Here is a 25,782-nt window from a genome sequence, read left to right on the forward strand (position 1 = left end):
AGTAAACACAGGAAGGGCAACTGACGTGTTACCTTAAATCCTGTCCCCCTTCAGATTCACCTGCAGTTCCCCATGGAGTTTGAGTTCAGTCAGTACTACCTGAAGTTCCTGGCCTACCACTACGTGTCCAACCGCTTCAGAACCTTCCTGCTCGACTCGGACTACGAACGCATCGAGCTCGGTGAGCCTTTTCTCCGTTCTACAGATAAGGGCAGGAGTTTTACCTTATCAGATGGCCTCCAGATTCAGGTTACATGGTTAGGAGAAACTCCAGACCCCATAGATACTATCTGAATTCTTAGAAGTAGGTTATTTCAGTACACGTTTGGGTATTTGAGTGTGACTTATATGCCAGTTGAGTGATTGGGTTCAGTGAGTTGATGAACCTTCCGTCTGTGTTAAGGGGTTTTGTACGAGGAGAAGGGGGAGAGGAAGAACTCGCAGGTGTGTAAATCGGTGTGGGATTACATCGACCGGCTCAACAAGAAAACACCCATCTTCTTCAACTACATGTTCTCACCAGAGGATGAGGAGGTGAGTGAGCCTGGAATGCTACTGGGGTACATTAGACTGCCCCCTGGTGGGGAAGTTTACTGAAAATTCAAGTGGCTATCATACATTTTCTAATCAAGTGGAGGTTTGGTTTTACGATCTTAGACTTGACCTAAGATTTACTAGCCGATCTTGAAGTTAGAATTATAACTTTTTTAATTACATGCACATTTTGTGGTAACAAAAATAAATCCATGTGGTCATTTACTAGCTAAATCCCTCTGTGTTTTTACTCTTCTACCCAGGTGCTGCGGCCATACAGCTTCATCTCCAACCTGAAGGTGTGGGACTTCTACACAGAGGAGACGCTGTCTGAGGGCCCGTCGTATGACTGGGAGCTGGTACAGAGGGGCCGGCAGGAGAGGCTGGCTGAGGAGGTGCCTGACAAACCAGACACCACCACCCGCAAATCCCAGCGACACATCGTCTGGCCCTGCTACGACAGCCGCAGCAGAGTGGTACCCGACGCCATCACCAAACTGCTGCAGGTTAGTGGAGATTACTTACACATTACGTACCATCAGTATACTGCAGTAGTCCCTGTTGTATAAATGCTTATACATGAATCTGACTTGCTCTGTGTATTCTGTCCTAGGACCTGCAGAGTCTGGAGGCTGAGTTGGGGCTGCCACCAGAGAAATGGAAGGACACCTGGGACAAGATCAAGGCCAACCAACGGGCCGAGGCCAAGCTGGAGAACAGGGTGAGAAACACTGAACAACCAGAAGCTAACCTAGGGTTTCACTGGCTATTAGGGTGCCATCCTTCTGACAAACTTAGACACTTAGACTTTTTGAAAATAACTTATTGTCGAAATATAGTCATATATTCTACTGACCTCTTGTGGTAACTATTTGTGTTTTATTGAATAGATTAGCCCTCCCTAATCTAATCAGAGGATACCCCTCTGTGTTTTCTTGCTCTTTCAGCCGTCGTTCAACAGCTCCTTGCTGATGTCGTCCAACCTGAGTCACCAGCGGCGGTCTCAGGGGGTGTACCTTCCGGAGAGTGGAGTGGGCTCCTCCATTAACCTGGCCATGGACCGTGAGACTAGCACCACCTCCACCCCTGTGGCCGGGCGCCCCAGCACCAGCACCCTATACAGCCAGTTCCAGAGCACGGAGAGTGAGAACAGGTCTGTACCCACTCCCTTATCACTGCCCCAGCAACACATTACCCCTCGGTGTGTTACGAAAGTGACTGACTGGGTTTCTTCTACCTTCGACTCCCAGGAGTTTTGAGGGCATCCTGTATAAGAAAGGCGCGTTGCTGAAGCCATGGAAACCCCGCTGGTTTGTGCTGGACAAGACCAAACATCAGGTAAGAGGAGGGAGGTGGACCATGATACTGATGGTGATTGTTACTGTGGTGGTGATGATAATGATCTCTCTCTCTCTAGCTGAGATACTATGAGACCAGGCAGGACAGGGAGTGTAAGGGGGTGATTGAGCTGGCGGAGGTGGAGTCTGTCATTCCAGGCACGCCCACCATGGGAGCGCCCAAACACATAGAGGAGAAAGCCTTCTTCGATGTGAGTTACCAGAGCCCTCAGGCTGATGTTTTTTATGAGTGTGTATTGTGACATGTTATGATCAGCGAATGCGTTTGCTAAATGAATAAAATGTAAATCTATGCGGTAGCTTAAGAACAGTCTTAACCTCTCTCTTTCTACGGCAGCTCAAGACGACCAAAAGAGTGTATAACTTCTGTGGGCTGGACAGCCCCAACGCACAGCTGTGGATGGACAGTATTCAGAGCTGCCTCTCTGATGCCTAGAGAGCTGCACGGCTCCGCCATAACAGGAACCAATGAGCAGTGCTGAGGCACCCGATGGACATCTCTGCTGGCCAATCACAGGAGTTCCTTTCCAGAAGGAGGAATTGAGACAGATGGGGGGGAGGGGGTCCTTTCCACAGTTGAGCGACGTTCAGTGTCGAACTGATGATGTCACGTTTCAGTGTTGTTATAAAAATTAAGTCAAGTCCCTAAATGACCACTCGCTTTTGTCTCACCGTGTTGCTGGCTGCAGCCTGTCACCTTGGTAGTACAACCACTATTTGCGCTGGATGTCTATGCAAAATGGAGCTAAAAGAAACAAAGCATGATGTAGTTTGTTGTGTGAGCTTGAAGATGGACAGTTTCTCACCAGACTAATCTAACTGGTGCCTCCAGCATGCAGATGTAGCCAGACCCACCCATCCCTCCACACAACTTAACACTCCAGGGAGGAAGTAATGATGAACTACATTATCCAGCCATGCAGAGGACCCTGCCTGTAGTCAATGAAAACTGGAAGTGAGTGTTTCCTTTAACAGAACACTGAATCGGCCCCAACTAACACAGGACAGTCGTCATGGTCACTGCCTGATGTAACTGAGTCTTACCCGTGAGGAGTTGGACACTCACAGATCCCCTCAGATGTCTCTTATTCCCTAGACACACCACCAAGGGAGCCCTCTCAACGGTTTATGAAGGATTTCTATTTTTTACAGCTTATCTGTTTAATTTTTGGGTCACTCAAAATTGTGTCAGAGACATATCAGTCCTCCTAGTTATCATCCCCAGAGCAGTTGATGGTGATATGTTATTAGCCCTCGTGATCAAACCAGGAGAATGGCAGTGGGAGATTCTAAATCCGCCGGTTAGGGAGTCTGTCTGCAGAACAATATTAGTGTTTACACAAGAAGCTAAAGTTCCTCTATATTTATCAAAAACGAATAACCACTATTACAGTTCAGAATGTTAAGGGATATGTTTTTGTGAATATTAATTTATGCACAAAGGTGATGGGAGGGGATTATGGGATGGATGACTAGTCTGTTTACATGGCACAGTGCTGAGACTGGATCTGACTAACATGACAGACTTCCTGGATACGACCCCCCTCCCCCTCTGTTTCTATGGTCAGGTTTAATGTTTGACAAATGGTATTTCAGTTATGCCAGTGGATTTTAACATGTGACAAGTATTAGACAGTTGGATTGGAATATGCTCTTAACAACAATTTTTTTTCATCTAATACAGTTCTTAACCAGAGGGGGACGTTAGTGGTCAAGGCACTTATAATTATACATTCAAATTTCCAACAATTACAGCCAATTAATAGCATTGAAAGTCTCAAAAGCATGTGTCTGAGCATAAGATATCACTCTCTGTGCTATGTTTACTTACTCAGCCTTTGTTTGGTGGTCTGTGAGTCACAGCTTGGCTTCTGAACAACTGCATCTATGTGAACAGTAATACTTCAGCGAGTCCCAACTTTCTCGCCGCTGCTCTTCTGTCTAAACCAGTGTTTTTAGCTAGAGGCTGGTACATTCTATTCTTAAGCCTGTACATAGGAGTCAATGTCTGTTAGAGCCTTGTAGAGAGAATGTTTAGCTGGAATTTGTGAGATTGCAATTAAGTCACTTGTTAGTTTTTTTACGCTACAGAGCAGTATCGGTTAGCCCTCATTTTGAGCCCCCAAGTTACGAAAACGGACACATACTCCTCGTTTAACACACACATTGCTGTGTAAAATATGGTTATACTGCTGTCTTGAACATAAAATTTGAATTGTAGATTTGTGTCTAACTCCTTTTGTATATACTACTCAGATTTGTATGTAACGTTTATGGTAGTAATTTATTTAACTTTGTCTCCTCGGTAAGAAAAGTTCCTCAATTACCACTTTTTAAAATTAGGAATCCAATGTGCCATTTGTTTTTCTGTGTTAACGTGACTAATGCTACTACTTTTTGGAAAATGTGTTGTATAAGTAAATCCTCAATGTCTGATTTTTTTTTTTTTTTTACATTGTTGTCTTTCCCCAATATCAATCCCTAAGCAGAGTGGAAATGGTGTGTTTGTATGAGCAAGAACTAGCCTCCCTAGTTAAGGTGGGTTTTCTGGAATGGAGTTATGGGATCTCATTAAGTTGCTTAGCTGCACAGGTGGGGTGTTTTTAAAATGTCACACCCACCCACCCCAAAAACCCAGCTCACCCCATTTACTGCAGTCTACTCATCTCTCCTGATTTGGGTAGATTATATCCACAACATTAATCAGTACAATATAACCTTATTTATTTTGTTTTTTTCTCTAATTAGAAATTTCCTGCAGAGCTGGGTTTGTCAATCATGTAATATATTTTTTAGAATTAAAACAAAAACACTGTGGGTTTAAAAGTCACTGTTTTGGTGTAGGTTTGTCCCTTTTTTTTCTCTCGTCCAAGATTAACACTTGCTTTGGGTGATAATATCTCTGATCAGTTATGAAGCTCTCAATTTTAGCACTACATGAGTGCAAAGACACAGCCACGTAAAACCAACCTCATTCGAGGGTTATGATCAATCTATTAATTCTGTATCTATGCACGTGCTGGATTGTTGTGTCCAGAGGGGCTCCACCCTGTTGGGAGTAGTTAGTGGTATGGGCAGGGATCACCATTCTGAAGTCTATATAGCCTTCCTGAAGCCACTGTCGTTAGACTTGGCAGGAGAAACATATCAGACTCGCCAAGTTAGAAAATGCTGTCAGGTCAAAGATGAGTTAGAATCTACTCATTTCACCGTTCAACCCTAGACTTAACCAAGGCAAGATAACTGTCGGTGACATACTATTAAAGATGTTCACAAAATGGAAAGTGATGATGAGTGTGAGGAAAGCTGATGCTTTCACAAGTAAGTTAAGGACGAATCACAAGCCAAAGCTATGCCAATTAACCTGTTAACACAAAGCATAATCATAATCATCAAACTTTATAGATTTCAATTGAAACAAGTTGGCATTTTGACTCACCTCCATTCTGGTCACAGTCCCAAAAGGAGGGTGTTGAGGGAAACTAAAATGCATCCTCCCATTCCTCTCTGCCTGAAGGTAACCATACATGATTGGATGAGTTAAAGCACTATGGTTGTCATCCAGCCAATTCTGTTGGATCAGTGAAATCTCAAAGGAAGGATGCATTTAAGTACTTTGCTATTCATGTGGTCAACCACACACTAATTGTCAAATGATTAAGTACATGACTGCAGTGGTTCTTAACCTTTTACGGTTGCTGTACCACCTGAATTTCGCTCTGCCCAGAGTACCCTCCCATGTGAATTTTACCAGTAGACCTATGGTGTCATGAGTTAAGTATACCCTGGTTGGGAACCACTGCACTAGAGGTCAAGTATTTAGCAGAACCCAACGTTGACCCTCTCAAATTGTGTTTCGCAAGAAGACAGCTTCACCCCTATCTGGTGCAAAGGCAGTTCCTGCCCTGTAAGTGTTTAGGAAAAATGGAACATTAACACAGTGATCAACATTGCTTGTAAAATTTACTTTAAAATGTAGATATTTGAATATAGGTAGATCATGTTTGGTTGATTTAAGGGGGATAGCAATAACAAAGTCAAATACAATCAGGTCTCAGCTCACTAGCTAGGTCAACGGAGAACCGGTTATACATGGAGTAACATAACAAATCATAACCTTTCAGTTTATATCCAAATTAGTTGGCCCATATAACTATACCGAATGAGTCTTCCTTTCGACAACACTAAAAGTTGATTTAAATAAAATGGCTAATTGTCATTATTGCACATGAGCAGAAGACTAATACTATAGAACTGTGTTTCTTGACCCACCCTTTTCCTTGGACACTTTAAAACATTCAGAACTGGTGAGGTACAAGAATAGATGTTTTTCCATGACAAACAAAAAAAGTTTGGTAAAAACCTTGATCTGAGAGCGAGACAAGATGGCCATCAGAGCTGAGGGTAGAACACTTAACATTGTCCTATAATGTACAGTAAAAATGGCTGCATAAGTGCCTTTTAAGCTCAAGGAAAACATTTTCAGAAAGGTATTTATTGTTGAGGCATCATTTCGTTAAGTTAACCTGCACTACGCGCTCCTTACTACTCAGGTCCAACCGTTTGAAAAGAGTACGAGAACAAATCCTTCAGAAAAAAACTGTTTATACTCCTCTCAGATTTCGGTTGTTTAAAAGAGATCACTGCTACAATAAAACCACACGTATTTATGTGCGACATCAGAAAAGGCTTTGAAGACAATTTCCTCTACACTGTTCTGCCTGTTGGTTGGGATGATTGGTTGCTTTTACATGTCCCGTCTCCCCATTATTGGTGTTGATTGGCAGTGTCCAGGTCCAATAACATGGCAGCGTGATTCATTAAAACACTGTAGGTTGCAGTGAGGTTATTTGGGAGGGGGTGGTCTCCCTAGAAATGGCACAGTCTGTCACACCAGTCTGGGGTTTAGGACTGTCTGCCCCTCAGACAGGCCCGTTGACTGCTGGCATCTCTGGGCACTGGGGTGGATCCTCTCTGGAGGGGGGTAGAAGGAGAAGAGGGTGTAGAGAAGATGGGAGACTAAGTGAGAGGAGGGTGATAACATTATAATCCTACATTACAGACCACCTCTCCTTGTCTGGCAGGCTGGAGTTCAGAGTAAATACTTCTACAGGCGCACAACGCTGGCAACTAGCAATGCTATTGTTCAACATCCAGATGTGTCTTGGCTCTGGCTGTTTGGAAAAGGAAACCGGGTTGCTAGAATATTTTTTTGCCCTGAACTGCCTGGGATCTCTACACATGCATGTGTTGTATACGTGCAAGCATGCATTGCTGGTACCTACTTGTCTGTCTGAGAGGTGGGGGCCGAGGCTGACGGTGTGTCTGCTGCAAGCTGTGCCTTTGGGGGGGACTTGAGAGTGTCTGCGAGGGACAGTTTTTCCAGAGGGATGGGGTTCTCCTCACTGTAGCACAGAGGAAAGGTTGCTTGTTAGTCAGTCTTCAACAGAAGTGTGTGTAGAAAATAAACAGGTGAAGTGTTGTTCAACTGTATTTTGGTAGCTACACCACTCCCATTTTTTTTTTTTTAAATGCAAGTGATTCTTCCTCTCCAGTAAAGTACATTCATAGTTCATGGGAAGCTCCCTGGATTTCCAAACTCTGAATCCAGTAATTTCAGTTCGTCCAGTGTATAATTACTTCAATGTGGTAGTTATGTTTCAAATATAGATGTTTATTTACATGGGTAGTAAGGCTTGAGTGGACTTCGACAGAAAATGATTTAGCATTGACTGTGCGTGAGTCTAACTCTTGTTAAACCAACCGTTTGACTTCAGCTTTCTTGTTGGCGTCCGAGCTGGCGGCGGCGGCGGCAGTCTTGTCATCGTCCTCGCTGTCGGAGCCCCCGGAGGAGCTGCTATCTGAGGCTACAAGGGGAGCCTTCCTACCATCACCCACTGGCCACTCACCACCGGGAGAGGGGCTCGCACCTGGACACACAATCACTTTATCGCGTTGGCTTGTGCGTTAGGTAATGAAAGCCTTGTAAAACGTTTTATTGTTCTCAATGCAATAGTGACTGTCTCCACAAGGGGGAGCTAGATCAAATGTCAGGTGGCTGAAACCTCCCATCCCACACTCACCACTCTTGTCCGGACCCAGTTTGACTGTGTCACTGCTGCCTACGGGAGAGCTGCATCTGGGGCCAGCCTCTGGGCTGCAGGGAGAGGAGGTAAGCTTCAGGTACAGAGAACTGACAACACACCACTAGGTATGTCACACAATGAAGTAAACAATGTCTTATGTTAGTGATTTAAAAAGGGCTTACTTAAAACATGATAAATTGACAAGTTACAATATCCCAAACACTAACATCAAATGTATATAAAATTGTATGGAGAGTGTTTAGTTCCCACCTGCTGAAAGGTTGGAACTCCGTGAAGTTGGCCCAACCTGCCTCCTGTTTGTCTCCTCCACTCCCCCCTGGAGAATCCCAGCCTGCAGGACCCGGAGAGGACGAGTTACCCCCAGCTTCCCCGAAGCTCGCTGTCCAGCTTGGACCTTCACATGGTAAGAGGAAAAAAGTCTACAATAATGGTTTTCACAAAGTGGAGACAATTCATGATTGTCTAATTGGTTGAGTAAAAATGGGTAATGAGCATAGTTTACAAGTGGCTGATTGATTGCCAGGCGTACTGGGAGTGCTGTCCTTGCTCTCCTCCAGGCTGCCTGGATCTGAGGCGCTCTGTCTGGAGTCGTCTTCCTCGTCAGAACCCGACCCGCGGTCCCGCTCCCGACCCCCGTTCTCCAGACTGCTCTCTGAGGTGTGGGACACCCCAAACCTGACACACACACACACACACGGGAGAGAAAGGGAAGAGCGGTTTGATGAGAAATCGAGGGAGAGCTGCACATTGACATAACATCCCCTACTTTGTTTTTGGATCTTGAATTTTTACCAACCTTGTTCTGGATTTGACTTGTGTTGCATAGTTAATCTCCTTCTCCTCCCAAATGTCCTCCTCCTCTTCAGCATCGTCAAACTGACGTATCCTCTCTTTACAGCAGGCCTCAAAGGCAGTAGCGTTGGCCTGTATTCACACACATGGAGAGGGAAACGCATGTAAACATTTAACTTTCACTACACACACAATGAAGCTGGTAGACATTACAGAACAATACAACAACTTACACTATTATCATCAGCATCTAGATTGAAGTTTATTTCTGCAATCCGGTCAAATGTGGCACTTAGGAAAGGAAGGAAACAAAATCGCACAAACAGCAGCTGTTAGCCCCCAGAGGTCTTTGTCATAGCAAACTGCTGTACAGTCTGTTTCAAAGCTGATTTCTGGTTATTGGAGAAGGAATAGTGGAACGGATGACTAAACTCACTTGATGTTTTCATCATGCTCACTGAACTCCTCATCGTTGAACCCAAACTGATCCACAAAGTTGGCAGTCATCTGCTGGATCTGATAGTCTGAGAAAGCCTGGGGGGGAAAGATGTAATTAGTCCTTTCAAAATAATGATCTTTCCTCATGGGCAGACAAATGTGTCGTCATGGTGCTGTGGCTTCCTACCTGTTGGAGTGACAGATCGTTGGGGAAGGGACTCTCCATATCATCGTCTTCACTGGAGGAGTGCAGGTTATGCGTGCTCACCTGGGATACACAGAGAATTAGAGTGAGGAAATTACAAAATGTGTAGAAGGGAATGCTTGTGTGATTGAGCAAGAAAAAGTGTCTATTTGTGTGTTGGAGAGGCAGATGGTGACTGAATGGTTGATACCAGTTCCACTGTGTTTCTCCTGTTGGTCTCTCTCAGAGTCTCATCCACAAAGCTCTCCCAGTGTCCTCTGCAGTCCTCTGGCAACTCTGCAATATCACAGACCAGTTCAAACTAAGCACTCACCCGGGCACAGTAACATTCTTTGCTATTCTTTTCTGAATACAGAAGTGTTAATCTGGCAGCTCATCAAAACACACATACCTTTGATGAGGTCACTGATCTGGGACTGGACTGGTCCTTTCTCTAGGTTCTGTACCACCATGTTGGCCATCCTGGTCAGGTGACCCATGTTACCTCTCCTAGCGCCGCCCTCCGCCCTGAGAGACAAAACCACACACCGGTTAATGACCTCTTAACAGACAACTATCATGTTAGATACCACCATTGTTGTGAAACAATACTGGACAATAGCAAAAGCAGTTGTTCCCCAGATTTGAGTTTCTGACATGTCTTACTGTATTTGATCGTTCTCCTCCCAGGCGTCCAGGATCCTCTGTACCAACCGACACTTCTGGAAGAGCTGAGGAAGACAATATAGAAACAACTTGCGTTTAACACTCTCGGACCAACAGGCTCCGAGACGGCTTCTACCCCCTAAATAGTCAATTAAAGGTACCCAAACTGACACTACGCACACTCACTAGACCCCTCAAACTTAACTCTGGACCTCGAAGCCAGTTCCACTGTGTTTTTTCATTGTTCCCCTCTAATCAGGGACTGATTTAGACCTGGGACACCAGGTGGGTGCAATTAATAATCCGGTAGAACAGAAAACCAGCAGGCTCCAGACTTCGTAGGGTAAGAGTTGAATACCCCTGCACTACACTATATATACACATACTTCATTGACAAAACCCACACTCAATTTGCTGCTGTTACTCTGTTCATATCCTGTTGCCTAGTCACTTTACCCTGCCTTTATGTACAGACAGTCTACCTCAAATACCTTGAACCTGCACATTGATTTTATTTCTCTTATGTTACTATTTTTTGTTGTTGTAAACTCCGCAGAGTAGGGAAGGGCTCATAAGCAAATAAAAATGTTTTACACCTGGCTTACTGCACATAGACAGACAGAGGTACCAAGCCACCTACATGTGCCACCAGGGTGTTGTGAAGGGTGGTCTCCTCCACCGAGTCACTGGCCTTGGCTGGCTCCCCAGCTTCACCTCCTGCCTCCCCCTGGTTCTCTGGGCCTGCTGGGGGCTTCTCCTCGTGGTTCTGGAGGCCCGGGATGGGCCGCTCCTCTGGGACAGAGTGGTTCAGGATGGACGCCACACACAGCTCCACTTGGAAGTGCAAGAAGTTATTCCACGAGTACTTGAAGAACAGGTCCTGTGGAGAGCAAAGAGTGAGAGAACAAGAATGTGAGTGAGTGTGAACGACAGAAAGGGGAGGTGAATAAAAGAAAAGTGCCAGAATGAATGAATGCGAAAGAGTGAGAGATAATGACAAGTTGATGAGACCCACCAGTAGCTGGTCCATGGTGGTGAGCTTGCAGAGCTCCTGACAGACACTGGGGGCGCTGGTCTGCAGCAGGGCGGCTACCAGCCGGGCCACGTGAAGGCGGGCGTTCCCCAGCGGCTCCTCCAGAAGGCCAACGGTCGTCAGTATTGCACTTTTCTACACACACACACACACACACACACACACACACACACACCATGTTCAATTCAATTACTAAACAGTCCATCGTATACAGGAAGAACTGTGTTGAACAAGTTGATTCAATTGTGTGTTAATGGTTGGTAAACCCCCTGAACAGTTTATGTATAAAATTATGGTTGGAATTTTCTGTAGTCTGTTGGCCTCCAAAATAATAAAATAAGAACATTAACAAAACAAGTATTATTTGTATGTTTCATGAGTCTCTCGTACCCACTGACCACTGTAAATTGATCAGCCACGGCCTTACTGTATATCCTTACCTTGGGGGGATTCAGGAGAAGCTGCTGGAAGTCCTTTAGATGGGGCTCAATGGCATGTAGAATACTGCTGTTGACAGTGTAAGACCTTTCATATCCCTGAGAATAGAGATCCATCAGCCCCTCCAACCTGATGGGGAGAGAGAGAACGAGGGTGTTCACATGTTAAAATAGCTGGAGAGATGGTCCCTGTCTAGAAACAACCTCTAGCCCCTACCCCAAGCATTTGTGGTGATAAATCCAGACAGCAAGGTGGATGTATTACCATATTGCTTAAATCTATCATATCCTTTTAAGATGTCCACAAGTGGCTAGAGGTTGTTTCTGGACAAGGCAATGGAAAGCGATATGAGGGAGATAGAGAACAGTTGTTCCACTCACCCGGACCTCCTGGTCTCCAGTAAGGTAAGTAGCACTTGAGTTCCGTTAACAATGGAGGCCTCACTCCTCTCCCCCTCAAACATGGTCTTCAGGAGCCCCGCTACGCTCTCCTGCGACTCTAGAACAGCCAATAAGGGGTCGGCCTCGACGTTCTCCTGCATCTGATTGGCCTGGTCTCGACTAAGGCGGATGATGTCACAAAGCGTCTGAGACGCATTTGACTGTCTCTGAAACAAAATAAAGATTCATGCAAATCAGGATTCATACTTCTGACCAGATAGTTAATATCAACTGCCATGCCTTGTCCAGGAGAATACTGCAATATCAGACTAAGGTCTATAACTCACTTCCTCGTCTTTGCCTGTATGGATGAGCTCTGTGAGTCTCTGAATCAGCTTCTCTTCGCTCAGCCACTGAGATGAGGAAAGAAAAAGTATGACAGGGAATGAATGAGAGAAATACAAGACGTCCAAGTCAATAAGAAATTATATTTATAATTGAACACAACATTTATGAGAACAGGAATGGCTGGCAGACAGTGGCAGCTTACATTGAGGACCTCTTGTCTCAAGGGGGCAGGCTCCACACAGCTGATGAGGCGAAGCAGCAGGTCCATCATGGCGGAAGCGTCAATGTGTTTCAGCACCAGGCCGATGAAGCCATCCTTTTTCCTCAGGAAGGAGATTACCTGGAGCAAAATAGACGTTTGGTGAGCTCCAGGTAGGTCCTTACACTTTCTTTATCCACCTTTATAACTTCTTGGGCATTGAGGTTACCTGTTCTGTTTTCCTAGCGATGAGGTTGCCGATGGTCTTGCTGAAGAAGCTGGCTAGTAGCGGGTTGAGGGGCGGGTCCTGCTCCAGGAAGTGGTAGAGAGTCTCCAGGAGTGACTCGTCCCCGCCCAACTTGTCGTTGATGAGGGACACGTCTGATGTCAAGAGCTCACAGGCGATGTTAGGGAACCTGTGGGAGGGAGGTGTACAGTCTATTAATTCTGTAAATATTACTTTTACGATGTTTGGAAATATTCTGACAACGCTCATTGTCAATTCTGAATTCATGTTTATTGGACTGAGTATGCTGAAGACCACATTGTGTATGCTATGTTAACAGACCCAATCAAGATCAGGGCCTAGTTTCCCAAAAGTATCTTAAGGCTAAGTTCTTCGTTAGAACCATAGGATCCTATCCTAACTCAGCCTTAAGATGCTATTGGGAAACAGGGCCTATTTGGTGTTCTTTGTGTCTTGTAAACTACTTTAGAGGGCTAGATGTTGTCCACAGAATTAGAATAGTAATGTAATAGGATCTCTGAGGGCATGTTTCAAACCCAACGCCACCTGTTGTACCCTTCTGTTACAATAGGAGGAACTTAAAAACATTAACTAATTTAGAGGCATCTATCATGGCACTGGTAGTTCTGTTCCCAGTTCATGACGTTGAGTTCAAAACAGTGTTTCTACTGTCAATTATCAGTCTTCAACCTTAAAAAAGCCTTCAAAAACGTATCTTGGCTCCCACTAAATCCAGTTATAGGCATTGTGGCTTTTAAAGGCAATGTTCCCATTTTTGCAGAGATCCCATTCACGGTAACCTTTATCTAACTAGGTAAGTCAGTTAAGAACAAATTCTTATTTACAATGACAGCCTACCCCAGCCAAACCCGGACAACGCTGGGCCAATTATGCGCCGCTCTATGGGACTCCCAATCACGGCCGGATGTGATAGAGCCTGGATTCGAACCAGGGACTGTAGTGACGCCTCTTGCACGGAGATGCAATAATGTAATATGTCTGCTCAATCGAAATTGCCTTTAAAAAAATGTTTGCCTTTATTATATAGGGATTGAATCCCAACTTTTATATGACATTTTTTCAAAGAAATTTCACATTCTGGAGGAGACAGTGGGTGAGAGGTAACAACCTGGCCTCACATGTCTAAATTTGTGGGTTGAAATCTAGCAGCCTGTATTATTGTTTAAACAATTCTTATCAAATATTCAAAGAGAACTGTGTATTTTTTGGGGAGTATGAGGTAAGACCATTGCCTCAAGCATTGTATCTAGCTGGCTGTGCTTATTTGCCCTACTCAACTGTGTAAAGAGAACATGTATAGTGAAGTAGTCAGTGGCTCTGGTGTAAGAACCTTGCCTCAAACTGATGGTTGTGGGTTCAAAGCTAACTGGTTGTGTTTCTTTGTGCTTTCACAATTCTCAATCCTATGCAGAAGCACGTATGAACTGTGATGGTGTTGTGGCTCTAGGGTAAGAACCCATACTCCCATACTGATGGCTATGGGTTAAAATCTAACTGGTTGTGCTTTCTCAATGTCAAACATATGCATTTTCAGTGTGAAGGAATTGTGGCTCTGGGGAAAGAACCTTTCCTCCAATACTGATGGTTATGGGTTCAACTCTAACTGCTGGTTTTATTTATGTTCTTGGGGAGTGGCTGCCAAATGGTTGGAGGGCAGTGGTGTTGGGAGTAATGAGATAAACACACCCCCCCCCATACATAACACTGAGCAGTGATGATTATGGGACATAAAGCCCCAAAAAGTGTCCACTGCAGGCTTTAATGCTCAAATCAGTTTTGGAATACTGACTGTCCAAACAGCAAGTTACAAGTGACCAAATCGGGTGTGTGTTCAGACAGTCATTAGCTCACTAGTTAGTAACGATGGGTGTGTGCACAGTGGTGTTGTCATAACGACAGGTGTGTGCACAGTGGTATAGGTTGATTGGTGGTGGTGTTCGTGCTTCCTATCACTCAGTTATGTATCAAGCTAAGGTGACCACAATGTCGGCCATGGATGTGTCCCAGCTGCTTTGAATGTTAGAAATCTTAAAATAACAATTTTAAAGCCTCAAAGGATAACATGATACAACTTTCAAAACGAGTCCTTTGTAGCAAGCCACAGCACTCAACTAGCTAGCTTTCTAGCACATTCACTCATTTCTAAACAATTAACAAGCTGGTTAGCTACCACCTGTTCTTGTCAAAACTGCTAGCAAAACTGAGTAGCTAGCAAGCGACAAGATATGCCAAATAACAGTAAAAACCATTTGAGGGTAAATTAATCAGAATTGACTGTTCATACAAGTTGCATGGCCATGAATCAGATTTGTATCCAATTTCAAACCACCTACGGATGTGGTTTGTAATGTGGCTTGAAATATCTGATTCCATGTGTTCTGGCTGTTCACACTGCAAGCAAAATAACAGATATGCAAAAAAAGTATAATTTGAGTCACTTAACTGCCAATGTGAACAAGGCTTTAGTTTTTATAGGCAAAATCTGTATTTAAATATCAAGTGGCCATGGTGCTCCGGACCCTTTTACCTCCTCCAATCATCACAGCTGCCCTTCAACCAACTCCGCAGACATAACTGGATTTGAACTCAACCTCTCGGTTACAAGGCGAAGACTAGACCCCACCGCCACAAGCTCTTTCGCTCTAGACAGGGATCTCTCCGTTTGTTTGACATTGAGAATCACAGGAAAACAAAGAACGTAATAGAGTGTATGCATGCTGGTCTTAGGTTGAAACTTGGCAGTTGGTACTTATCCACTGTGCATTGAACCCAGGCCATGTCAGAGCATGTTACGGACAAGCCCCTTTCATTTTGTACAACTGGTCTTTAGAGGAAAGGTCAGTCCGTGATGGCTTAAGCATAGGGTGTATTTGAATATTTATTTAATTAAAACGTTTCTTTGTTAAGCACAGATTCTCTTTCAATGATGACATAGTATACATGGGCTGAATGTGGCCGCTCAATACACATCCCTCTTCCCCCTCGGGTGACCCTTTTCTCTCACTTAAAGCGGCTCTTCTCCTCTAGGTCAGCAGGGGGCTCTGTGGTGATGAGGTTGACCAGCTCTGTCATGCAGTGGTCCTGGGAGAGGAAGAGCAGCAGCCGGCGGTTCTGGGCCTTGCACTCCTGCAGGACATCATCCTCCTCCATGAGCTCCCGCAACGTCACGTCCTCCCGGTCCAGCAGCTGGTCGATGTGGGACGTGGTGTGCAGGTCAAACTTCCAGAACATGGTGGCTGCTTGGACAGGGGGCACAGCCCTAGGAGAAGGAAGGAGAGAGTCAGAGAGAGCGAGGAAAGCGATGTTGGCATGGTGCCCTTGTAGCAGTCTAAGCAGAGAGCTCCTTTAAATATGGTTTTAATTGTTTCTTTTTTTTTTTTTTTTTATCAGCCGTTTTGTTTTTAGAACATTGAGTTTTGCTGCACATTTCTGGTGGTTATATAGCCCTCTACAAGATCATCACCAGACACTTCACCATCTCTGACTACATTCCTCTGGGCAAGCCATGAACTGTCCCTCTCCATCTTTAAAGGATGCATGCACTCAAAGACTTGGCCTCTATTGTTTGACCTAGCCAACTAAAGCTAGGCCACACATGATGTATTGTTTGACATAGCTAACTAAAGCTAGGCCACACATGATGATGTATTGGTTGGCATGGCTAACTATAGTTAGCTATGTCAAACAATACATCATCATGTGTGGCCTAGCTTTAGTTAGCTATGTCAAACAATACATCATCATGAGTAGCCTAGCTATAGTTAGCTATGTCAAACAATACATCATCATGAGTAGCCTAGCTATAGTTAGCTATGTCAAACAATACATCATCATGGGTGGCCTAGCTTTAGTTAGCTATGTCAAACAATACATCATGAGTAGCCTAGCTATAGTTAGCTATGTCAAACAATACATCATCATGAGTAGTCTAGCTATAGTTAGCTATGTCAAACAATACATCATCATGAGTAGCCTAGCTATAGCTAGGCTACTGATGATGTTGCTTGTTTGTTTGTTTTTTGATTTTGAAGCGCTTTGCGATGAAAAGAAATCTAATAAATTAATGAGGAAGAAAAAGGAGGAGATTAAAAGAGCTGAGGTTCATGCGTGGTGGGGAAGGTAACAGGGGAAATACACAAAGAAACAGATGAAAGCAAGAACATCTAAAAACATCAACATAAACACAGTCACTGACTCGGTCCACACATGAACAACAAACTCATTACAGATATCATTAGATGTAACATCCAGTAATTGTGCTTACCAGCAGATTAAATGTGGGTATCTTTAATCAGACCTCCCTCAGACAGGCAGGCATTTGTGTTTGTGCAGACAGCAGAGAGCGTGGCGAGGCCTGGCATTTATCAGCATGGGTCTCCTCTTAGAACACGGGCATCCTTAGTACACAACACACTGAAAGGCCCACCATAACCTGAGAGAGACAAGGGGATGGGGATTACAATGAATTACAATTAAATTCACATAGGACCTTGCATCAGATTCAAAGTCATCTATTATTAGTCAGCAGCAGTATTATTTACATAGTCATCTTTAAACATCAGATTTACTCAACATCACAAGGAGGATTCTGAACAGAGCTTTTCAAGAAAGACGTTTGTCTGGCTGCCATTAGTTATAGGGTCATGACCTAGCCTTCTAGTTTGTAGACTGCTGGTGAGAAAGCTGTGGTGGGGTTTGACTTTGGAAATATTAGCCTTGGGTAGCCGAACCCTAAGTCAACCTGCTTCTATAGAATTCTTTGCTTTCAGTTTTATGAATGAGACAATGAACTGATGTGCCAACAGCCTGCCCTGACCTGCCTTATGGCTTATAAAAAAAGAGAACAAGGCCTAGACTAACGTTATATATCAACTCAACTTAGCCTAACAACTGTGAAATGTGCAACGCTTAGTGTTGTGTCGTCAAGAACACAACCATTAAAAGAAATACAGCTAACTTAATTACTTGAAGACAGTAGTGAATGGTATTTAGGCCAACAATGGACAGGCTCACACAGAAAAATGGGCATGCCATCAACTAAGATGCTGGCTGGAAAATCTTAAACAAAATTCCAGATACATGCTTCGGGTCTTGTTAGGCCTATGCAAATGCTTTATGAAATGAGATAAGCATTTTAAATGGATTATAGGATCGCATAGGCTATCAATTACAGTCCAATTCATGAGTATTGTCTAAAGTCTAATGTATGAACACTGGGCTGACTACCAGGGTTTGCTGCCTAGCTACTACAATTAATATTATTACCAGTATGCTTTAAAATATATGCAGAAGTAAATGCATCTAGTGCACACTACCCTTTCCTGGACCATCACTCATGTGAAAAGGTTGTGGTTAGCTCCAGCTACTTCACTGTTCGTGACGTCAGCATTTCACACTAAACAACCTAGCTATAAGCTATAGCCTAGGCCACCACAACTACAGACAGGAAATGAGAATAGTTTAGAATAATCTGTTGTCTATGGTTGCTATGATAAACACACTAACTAGCCTATCAAGACCATTATTCAGACATGTTAGAAGGGACAAAGTCAAACTAACTTGCTTAGTCAACAAAAGACGAATGTGCTGGTCTGTGCAATACAACACAAGAATGGGTCTGAAAAAGGAAATCAAAGTGTTTCCTACTTTTTCCTCTTATTTGGACAATCCTGCACGTGCGGGAGGGTCCATCTGGCATACATTTACACAGAGCACACTAGTGCAAATATAACCCCTAGAGTGCTCCCCCGTGAACGCTACACAGGAGAAAGCTAAAACTTGACTTCTCATCTAAAATAGAACTCACCAGGGGCATCTTCCACAAAACAGTCCACTGGCTAATATAGTAAATGATGAAAAGAGGCACAATGGTTGAAGAGCAATCAACTGGATGCTATGACCAATCAGTAGCCTGTCATTAAGCAAAGCAAGTAGCTTATGGGGCAGCGTAGTAACGCAGCGTTCGTTCACATGCTCGTCGGAACTTCCTAGTTGTGATGACGGATATACGGCTGTTTCATGCATGTGCTTTTTGATCGGAACAATGTCAACCAACAAGATTTTAGTTATCTTGATAAGCTAGCTAATGTTGCTAATAATAGTTTGCTAGCTTGCTTAACATTGAGAATATGGTCAATCTAGCTACATTATCCATATTTATAAGGTTGTAGATGTCAATAACGTCAACAATTTTCTCCAATTTCTCACTTGGAGGGTCGTTTAAGTGAAACTTCCCCAGTCGGAACTAGGAATTTCTGATAGCACACGAACGTGGCATAGACAGAGCAATGTCACAAATCTTAGATGGCTTCCTTTCCTTGACTCTTCACCTTCATGACCACTAATTAGATAGGCAAAAACAAGATGGTGGAAACTAATTAAGTCTACTACGATCAGTGGTTATGAAGGAGAGTTGATAGGGAAAGGAGGCTACGGAAGAAAATTGGGACATAGCCAGGCTCTCCCATTTCCTAATTAGGTGCTTATCAGTCTCAGTTGGCTGCACTGCTAAGCACCTGCAGGTGTGCTTCTCCATGAGTTGCTAACAAAAGTAGCAACAGGGAGCCCCATTTAAGATGCTCTTTCTTGTTGCCACCTTATACCTAGGATTCAAGATGTGGTTGGTTTTGGATAATTGCTTTTACGAACATTACCATTTTGTTGTCTGTAAGCCTATCAAGGACCTCAGCCTGTTCTCCCCGCTTCCATTATTTAGATGCGGACAGTATACTTACCCTGCCCCCGCTCTCCAATGGACATGTATACATTGCTACAGTTGTCGAAGTGTATATAATTATTTGTAGTATCGTCTCAGGTAAACATGTATATATAATTTTTTTATATTGTCTTATTCACATCCCCCCCCCCCCCCCCCCCCAAATTCTACTTTTACATGTTCATTTCTCTGGAAATACATTTGCAAAATGAGGAACCATTTAGGGTCTACTATCCCTCCTTGTCTGACAATGCAGGGACAAGTACTCTGTAGAACTGTAAAATGATATGGTGGTGGCCTTGGCAAGAAATGCACATCAACTGCTGAGTGTTGGGAGCTCACATTTCTGTTTACTTCAAGTCACTACAGTAGTACTGGCTGGCTACTTCTATTCACTACTTGGAGATTTGACATCTGATTATTTATAAGGTAACGCTGCCAGTGCCAAACCCTTGCCCTGCAGTTGGAAACGGGGTTGAGTTTGTTTGTTCAATGGATAGAAATTCCAAGACCGTCGATTTGTTTCTAGACAACTATAATTTTACAACGGTGTGGAATTTTCCGCAACAAGTATATCTTCACGAATGCAGGAAGTAACATGTTAGGTAGTTAACATTATCTTGAACGAACTTCACTTCTCTTTTTGGTCTTGCTAACGTCGAATGTCTGAACAGCAGCTAACGTCAGCTAGTATTAACGTTAGCTAGCTAGGACACATTCGCAAGCGAGATAGCTAACCAATTCAGTTAGCAAAGTAGATTGGCTAAGCCAGAGGGATTCGACACAGTAAAGGCGTAGAGAATCCTGAGCCGCTAGCTATCCAGGTAGTTAGCTAACATAGCTAGCGTTAGCACAAGCAGTTGAGCAAATTATCAACTTTGTCGCTAGTTAGTTAGTTACAGGGCTAGTTGTCGGCGTTAGTTTCTCTCGGAGTCCGATAACTAGCATCTAACGTTAACTAACATTAGCATAACTTTAGCTGGCTAAATTGGCAAAAACTAGCTAACCCTCTTTAGCTAACTAGGTACTGATAGCTTAACCAGGTAGTTAAAGTCGCCAAGCACAATTATAACTCACCAGCTTTAGCTAGCCAACGTTGGTCCTGAGAAACTTACCGTGTTGTTCAAAGTTTGCAATCCACTCGTCTGTATGGCTAACGTTACGCTACCTACCGTCGTTAGCTAATAGCTAACGTTAGTTAGCGAACTAGCCAAACGTGATTTGTTTTGATGGGTCAGTCTGACGAGCAGTATGAGCAAAGTATCTGTCAACCTGCTAACACGGATATTTGTCTCTTGTGACGTGGCAACGGACATGCCTCACATTTGTACCTTGTATATTCAATATTATTACGCGTAATATATATTCATATCTTCTACAGTACATAAATTCATAAGCTAGCCTCTTCCCAGCTCAAGCATGCAAAGCAGGAAAAACTCGGTCATATTTTCGAATCAAAATGGCGAAGATTCTCGCGGAGGCGCGCAGGGGAGTGCGCATTGACTTCTTCTATGGCCGGGGTGTCAAACAAATTTTGCCCCGCTGCCACATTCGGTCTCCAACTAGGTCCGGAGGGCCGCACTGAACATTGGTAATGTTACTGTGCCTCACCATCTACATTTGCAAAATATAGTCCTCTATCCATCGTTTTTGGAACACCCTGTCTACCTTTAATTTCCGTGATTATTAGGGAGTTGGACTCTCTCTTCAATAAACTGTATAAAAAAGGTCTATTGTCATGTTCTACACAGTTTCGAGTTGGTTTTAGTCATTTTAAAGTATACTGATCAAAAATATAAACGCAACTAGTTCAACGATTTTACTGAGTTACAATTCATACAAGGAAATCAGTCAATTTAAATAAATTCATTGGGCCCTAATCTATGGATTTCACATCTGGGAATACAGATATGGATCTGTTGGTCACAAAAAAAGGTAGGGGCGTGGATCAGAAAACCAGTTAGTATCTGGTGTGACCACCATTTGCCTCATGCAGCGCAACCCATTTCCTTCGCATAAAGTTGATCAGGCTGTTGATTGTGGCTTGTGGAATGTTGTCCCACAATTTTCTTCAATGGCTGTGCAAAATTTCTGGATATTGGAACATGCTGTGCCTGTGGTACATGTCAATCCAGAGCATCCCAAACATGCTCAAATGGTGACATGTCTGGTGAGTATGCAGGCCATGGGACATTTTCAGCTTATGTACATATCCTTGCAACATTTATTTTTAAACTAGGCCAGTCAGTTAAGAACAAATTCTTATTTTCAATGACAGCCCAGGAACAGTGGGTTAACTGCCTTGTTCAGGGGCAGAATGACATATTTTACCTTGTCAGCTCAGGGATTCGTTCTTGCAACCTTTCGGTTACTAGTCCAACACTCTAACCATTATGCTACCTGCCGCCCTGTGCATTATCATGCTTATGCCTGCCTATACCATAACCCCACCGCCACCATGGGGCACTCTGTTCACAATGTTGACATTAGCAAACCGCTCGCCCACACGACACAATACACGTGGTCTGCAGTTGTGAAGCCGGTTGGACATACTGCCAAATTCTCTAAAACTACATTGGAGGCAGCTTATAGTAGATACATGAACATTACATTCTCTGGCAACAGCTCTGGTGGACATTCCTGCAGTCAGCATATTGCATGCTTACTCAAAACTTGAGACATCTGTGGCATTGTGTTGTGTGACAAAACTTATTCTGTGACAAAAGCTTCTTAATATGCCACACCTGTCAGTTGGATGGATTATCTTGGCAAAGGAGAAATGCTCACTAACAGGAATGTAAACACATTTTGGGACCAACAATTTACATGTTGCGTTTATATTTTTGTTCAGTGTATATTGAGTCATTTTAAAGTATATACTCCCTGACAGTCGAGCTTGAATTTCTGTGATTATTAGCGAGCTGGACACAGCCAAGAAACTGTGTAAAAATGTCCATTATCTTTATCTTATTTTTTTACTCAAACCACCCGCTTTTAAACCACAAACTTTATGGTGCGTGCTGCCACCTACTGTGCTGGAGTGTGTGGTCAATCATGGTTTAGATTAGCTCTACATATATAAAGGGAAACAAACGGATTAACATAAATCCACCTACCTAACTGTACTATTAAGAACATTTAAAAGAGCCCTACTAACTTCTAACAGATCCTTCCCCATCCCTTCCAAATTCGTCCAACCTCAATGACAAACCATGTATGCCAACCAGATGTAATGACAAGTTCAATGTACAATGTCCTAGATACAACTGAGCAAACACCACTTCCTTAATTAGCTGACCTTTGAATCTTGGTCCGTCTACCTTTTTTGGCGCAAGGACTTCAGAGAGAGACGAGGAATAAACTATAAATCTTTGCATCTGTTCCCTGTCGAGACTGTCGATTTATCAAACAATATAATTTCCATTATTACATTATGATTGGGATAAACAGTTTATGGCTGCATGCATGAAGAATTTTATGTCTGTCTACTACAGTTTTCAATACATTGGGATCAGGTTGGGGCTTAAGTGGATTGTTGACAACAAGCTGCATATTAATGTAAATAAATCACAAATATATATGACATTACTGTCTAGGCTAGTGGACCTAATGGTCTTGGCCTGCTCCTCTGATAAGGCCTTTTTCCACTAGATTGGACTAGAGGTCTTCGATAATTCCATCAAAAGATAATCAAGTGATTTACCACTAATTACCAGTTGAATACAGAAATAACCATGCATCATCTGCACTGTGCATGAAATAACTTTTATTTTTCATGTATGCCTACAGATCTAATACATTTTTCTGCACAAAAACAATGTGTTACATTTGCAACTCAGTTATTATGTATGATAAAGATATTGACTATTATATTTGTTGTTAGATTTGTATATTTTATTATATTTGTTAGATGCTGGGATGAAATGCGGAAGATGGAATTCATGGCGCATGGCGAGATGAAGCGAGGCTGAAAGAAGAGCGTGAGGTTCAAACCCAAACCAACATCTGCGAAATACAAGCACAGTACTTTCTCCTTTGAGTCAAGTACAGAAGAGATAATTATGCGCCTGAAAACCCTGAGCAGTCAACGGATAGTGAACTTGAAATTGAACCTGACAGAAGTGAAGAGGAAGAACCTGCACCGACAGGTGATATGAAGGCTTCCGAGCCTCACCCTAATGACCAGGAAAATGGCCGAGATGACTCTAGCCCAGTGGGAGTACAATTCTTGGCCGATCCGTTTGTGGTATCAGGCTGTGTGAAGAAGGAGTTGGTTCTTGTCAATTCAGTCAAAGTGTCCAGAAGTGTACTTGAGTAGAAGTTTTGTGTCTGCTGCCCAGAGGGAGAGGGCGCTATGCGACTAGGGATGAGAGCGGTGTCCTGCTTTGCTCTCCGACGTAGAGCGCTGCTAAAAGGAGAGATAACTGGGGTAGTGTTGAGTGTTGAGGTGGATCGACTGAAGTTGAAGATCCCCGGTGTCTGTGATGCATACCGTATGTTGCGATGCAGACCCGGTGGCAAGCGCAAGCCTGAGGAAACCCTGCCTGTCCTTCTGAGTTTTTATGCATTCACACCCCTTGACTTTTTCCACATTTGTGTTACATCCGTGAGAGCTTTTGTTTCAAACCCACTATGGTGTTTCAGGTGCCAAGCTTATGGTCATGTTGCAGCAGTATGTAGGAGGGAGATTCTGAGGTGTGAGAAGTGTGCAGGAGGGCATGGGAGAGTGTGTAGGTTCGGTGGAAAAGGTGGAATGCTTCAATTGCGGGGTGGCCATGTTGCTGGGGATCAGAAATGTCCTATGCAAGTGAGACAGGTTGATGTTTCCAGGTTGAGAGCACTGCACAAAGTGTCATTTGCTGAGGCAGTGATGAAAGTAGAGGATGGAGGGCAAAGGGTGAGGAAGCCTGTTAGTAGTAGGCCAATACAAAGTGACCCGAACAGTTTGTGCTTTACTAAGGTGGCTTCTTGTTGTTTATTGCTATGGTCATTAATTGTACCGCACAAATGAAAAGAAAATCCCAGAAGATTGGTATTTTTTGTTTTATTTAACCTTTATTTAACTAGGCAAGTCAGTTTAGAACAAATTCTTATTTACAATGAAGGCCTACCCCGGCCAAACCCAGACGACGCTGGGCCAGTTGTGCACCGCCCTATGGGACTACCAATCATGGCCGGATGTGATACAGTCTGGATTCAAACCAGGGACTGTAGTGACAGCCTCTTGCACTGAGACGCTGAGCCACTCGGGAGACCAAAAAAGGATATATACAGTATCTGGTTAGATGATGGTGCATTTTCATTTTTCTCCATATCCTTTTTTTGTGAACAAATGTTCAAAATTCAAATGGCACTTGCACATCTGAGCAATCTTTTTTGCAGGTGCATGGCAACAGTTGAACAAGATGAAGGAAAAAGGAAACCGCACACTGCTCTTGATAGTATCACTGATCTTAAATAAGCTTACGTATCGGCCTCACGGCCTTCGTCAGAGCTTTTGTGAATTTCTTAAAATTTAGCACACTTATGTAGACCTAGCCCCAACCACATCCGTTCCACGCATCGACAGGAGTTGGAGGCGAAGGAAAAACAAATAAGTACTACCAAATATAACAATATGCATTTCATAAATATTCGAATAAAGTGTGTAAATAAGACGTATTAAACACGTCTGTAAAACCACAATGAGGACATAGCAAGTTTTAATTAATCATTGGGTACATCAAACATCAGAGTAATCTTAAATAGGGACATAATTCATGTTCAAATTCACAACATAACATTTCATCATTAAGTCCTTTAGAAAATAATGTCTGGAGGGTGAAAATTCAAAAACATTCTCTTTTACTCAGAGTATTATTATCACCTCCCCTGTCTGATATCTTAACTTTCTCTATGCCACAACATCTAAAAGGTAGAAATGTCATGCTTTAGGTCATTAAAATGTACTGCGACTGGATAATCCCTGTCGTTTCTCCTGATTGAACTTTTATGTTCACTAATTCTCTGTTTGAGAGAACGAGAGGTTTTACCGACATAGCAGAGCCCACATGGACATTTAATAATGTAAATAACATGGGTGGTGGAACACGTAAGAATGTCATTTATTTGGAACCGTTTTCCTGTGTGTGGGTGGCAGAAATATTCACACTTCATCATATTGTTGCACTGTGCGCATCCTCTGCATTTATAGCTACCATTTGGAAGAGGGCGTAAAAGAGCCTGGCTGATTTTCTTTTGTGGCTGGCAGTTGGCATGAACCAATTTATCGCGTAAATTGCGACTTCTCCTATACACAATACATGGTGGATTTTGTGTTTCT

At 43.3% G+C, this 25,782-nt stretch overlaps 2 protein-coding genes across 15 annotated transcripts in view; one reads left to right on the forward strand and one right to left on the reverse strand.

The window, feature by feature from the left end:
- LOC106609364 (myotubularin-related protein 5) overlaps positions 1-4,722 on the forward strand; it is a 90,091-nt gene extending 85,369 nt beyond the window's left edge. For all 13 annotated transcript variants that reach the window (XM_014208124.3, XM_014208131.3, XM_014208127.3 and 10 more), the window contains 8 exons: positions 55-181; positions 404-534; positions 798-1,040; positions 1,148-1,255; positions 1,482-1,687; positions 1,785-1,872; positions 1,952-2,083; positions 2,230-4,722. In XM_014208124.3, coding sequence (XP_014063599.1) covers positions 55-181; positions 404-534; positions 798-1,040; positions 1,148-1,255; positions 1,482-1,687; positions 1,785-1,872; positions 1,952-2,083; positions 2,230-2,328 — 1,134 coding nt within the window. In that variant the 3' untranslated portion in view covers positions 2,329-4,722. The remainder of the gene's footprint in view (positions 1-54; positions 182-403; positions 535-797; positions 1,041-1,147; positions 1,256-1,481; positions 1,688-1,784; positions 1,873-1,951; positions 2,084-2,229) is intronic.
- A 1,114-nt stretch (positions 4,723-5,836) lies between these two features.
- LOC106609365 (serine/threonine-protein phosphatase 6 regulatory subunit 2) lies at positions 5,837-20,933 on the reverse strand. Of its 2 annotated transcripts, none has more exons than XM_014208138.3 (23): positions 20,576-20,933; positions 17,010-17,177; positions 15,750-16,004; positions 12,707-12,893; positions 12,481-12,618; positions 12,278-12,343; positions 11,931-12,157; positions 11,553-11,679; positions 11,095-11,247; positions 10,720-10,959; positions 10,080-10,144; positions 9,826-9,941; positions 9,625-9,710; positions 9,417-9,497; positions 9,228-9,325; positions 9,025-9,082; positions 8,796-8,923; positions 8,529-8,674; positions 8,249-8,393; positions 7,976-8,049; positions 7,657-7,822; positions 7,178-7,297; positions 5,837-6,866 (listed from the first exon to the last, which is right to left on the reverse strand). In XM_014208138.3, exons 3-23 carry the CDS (start codon positions 15,974-15,976, stop codon positions 6,815-6,817), a joined length of 2,700 nt encoding a protein of 899 aa, XP_014063613.3. In that variant the 5' UTR covers positions 15,977-16,004; positions 17,010-17,177; positions 20,576-20,933; the 3' UTR covers positions 5,837-6,814. The 2 variants fall into 2 exon arrangements, with proteins under 2 accessions (XP_014063613.3, XP_014063611.3); XM_014208136.3 differs by having other exon boundaries at positions 8,502-8,674.
- Positions 20,934-25,782: the final 4,849 nt, after the last annotated feature.

Source organism: Salmo salar, chromosome 07, assembly GCF_965601325.2.
Source record: "Salmo salar chromosome 07, fSalSal1, whole genome shotgun sequence".
In the NCBI taxonomy this organism is placed as follows: domain Eukaryota; kingdom Metazoa; phylum Chordata; class Actinopteri; order Salmoniformes; family Salmonidae; genus Salmo; species Salmo salar.

What these genes read in the sequence shown, in the direction of transcription:
- LOC106609365 (XM_014208136.3), bottom strand. Translation starts at nt 15,976, where the DNA reads ATGTTCTGGAAGTTTGACCTGCACACCACGTCCCACATCGACCAGCTG. An exon ending in GATCAGTGACCTCATCAAAG is followed by an intron (nt 9,711 to 9,825) that starts GTATGTGTGTTT and finishes GTGATATTGCAG; the next exon opens with AGTTGCCAGAGGACTGCAGA. An exon ending in GGAGAAACACAGTGGAACTG is followed by an intron (nt 9,498 to 9,624) that starts GTATCAACCATT and finishes TGTGTATCCCAG; the next exon opens with GTGAGCACGCATAACCTGCA.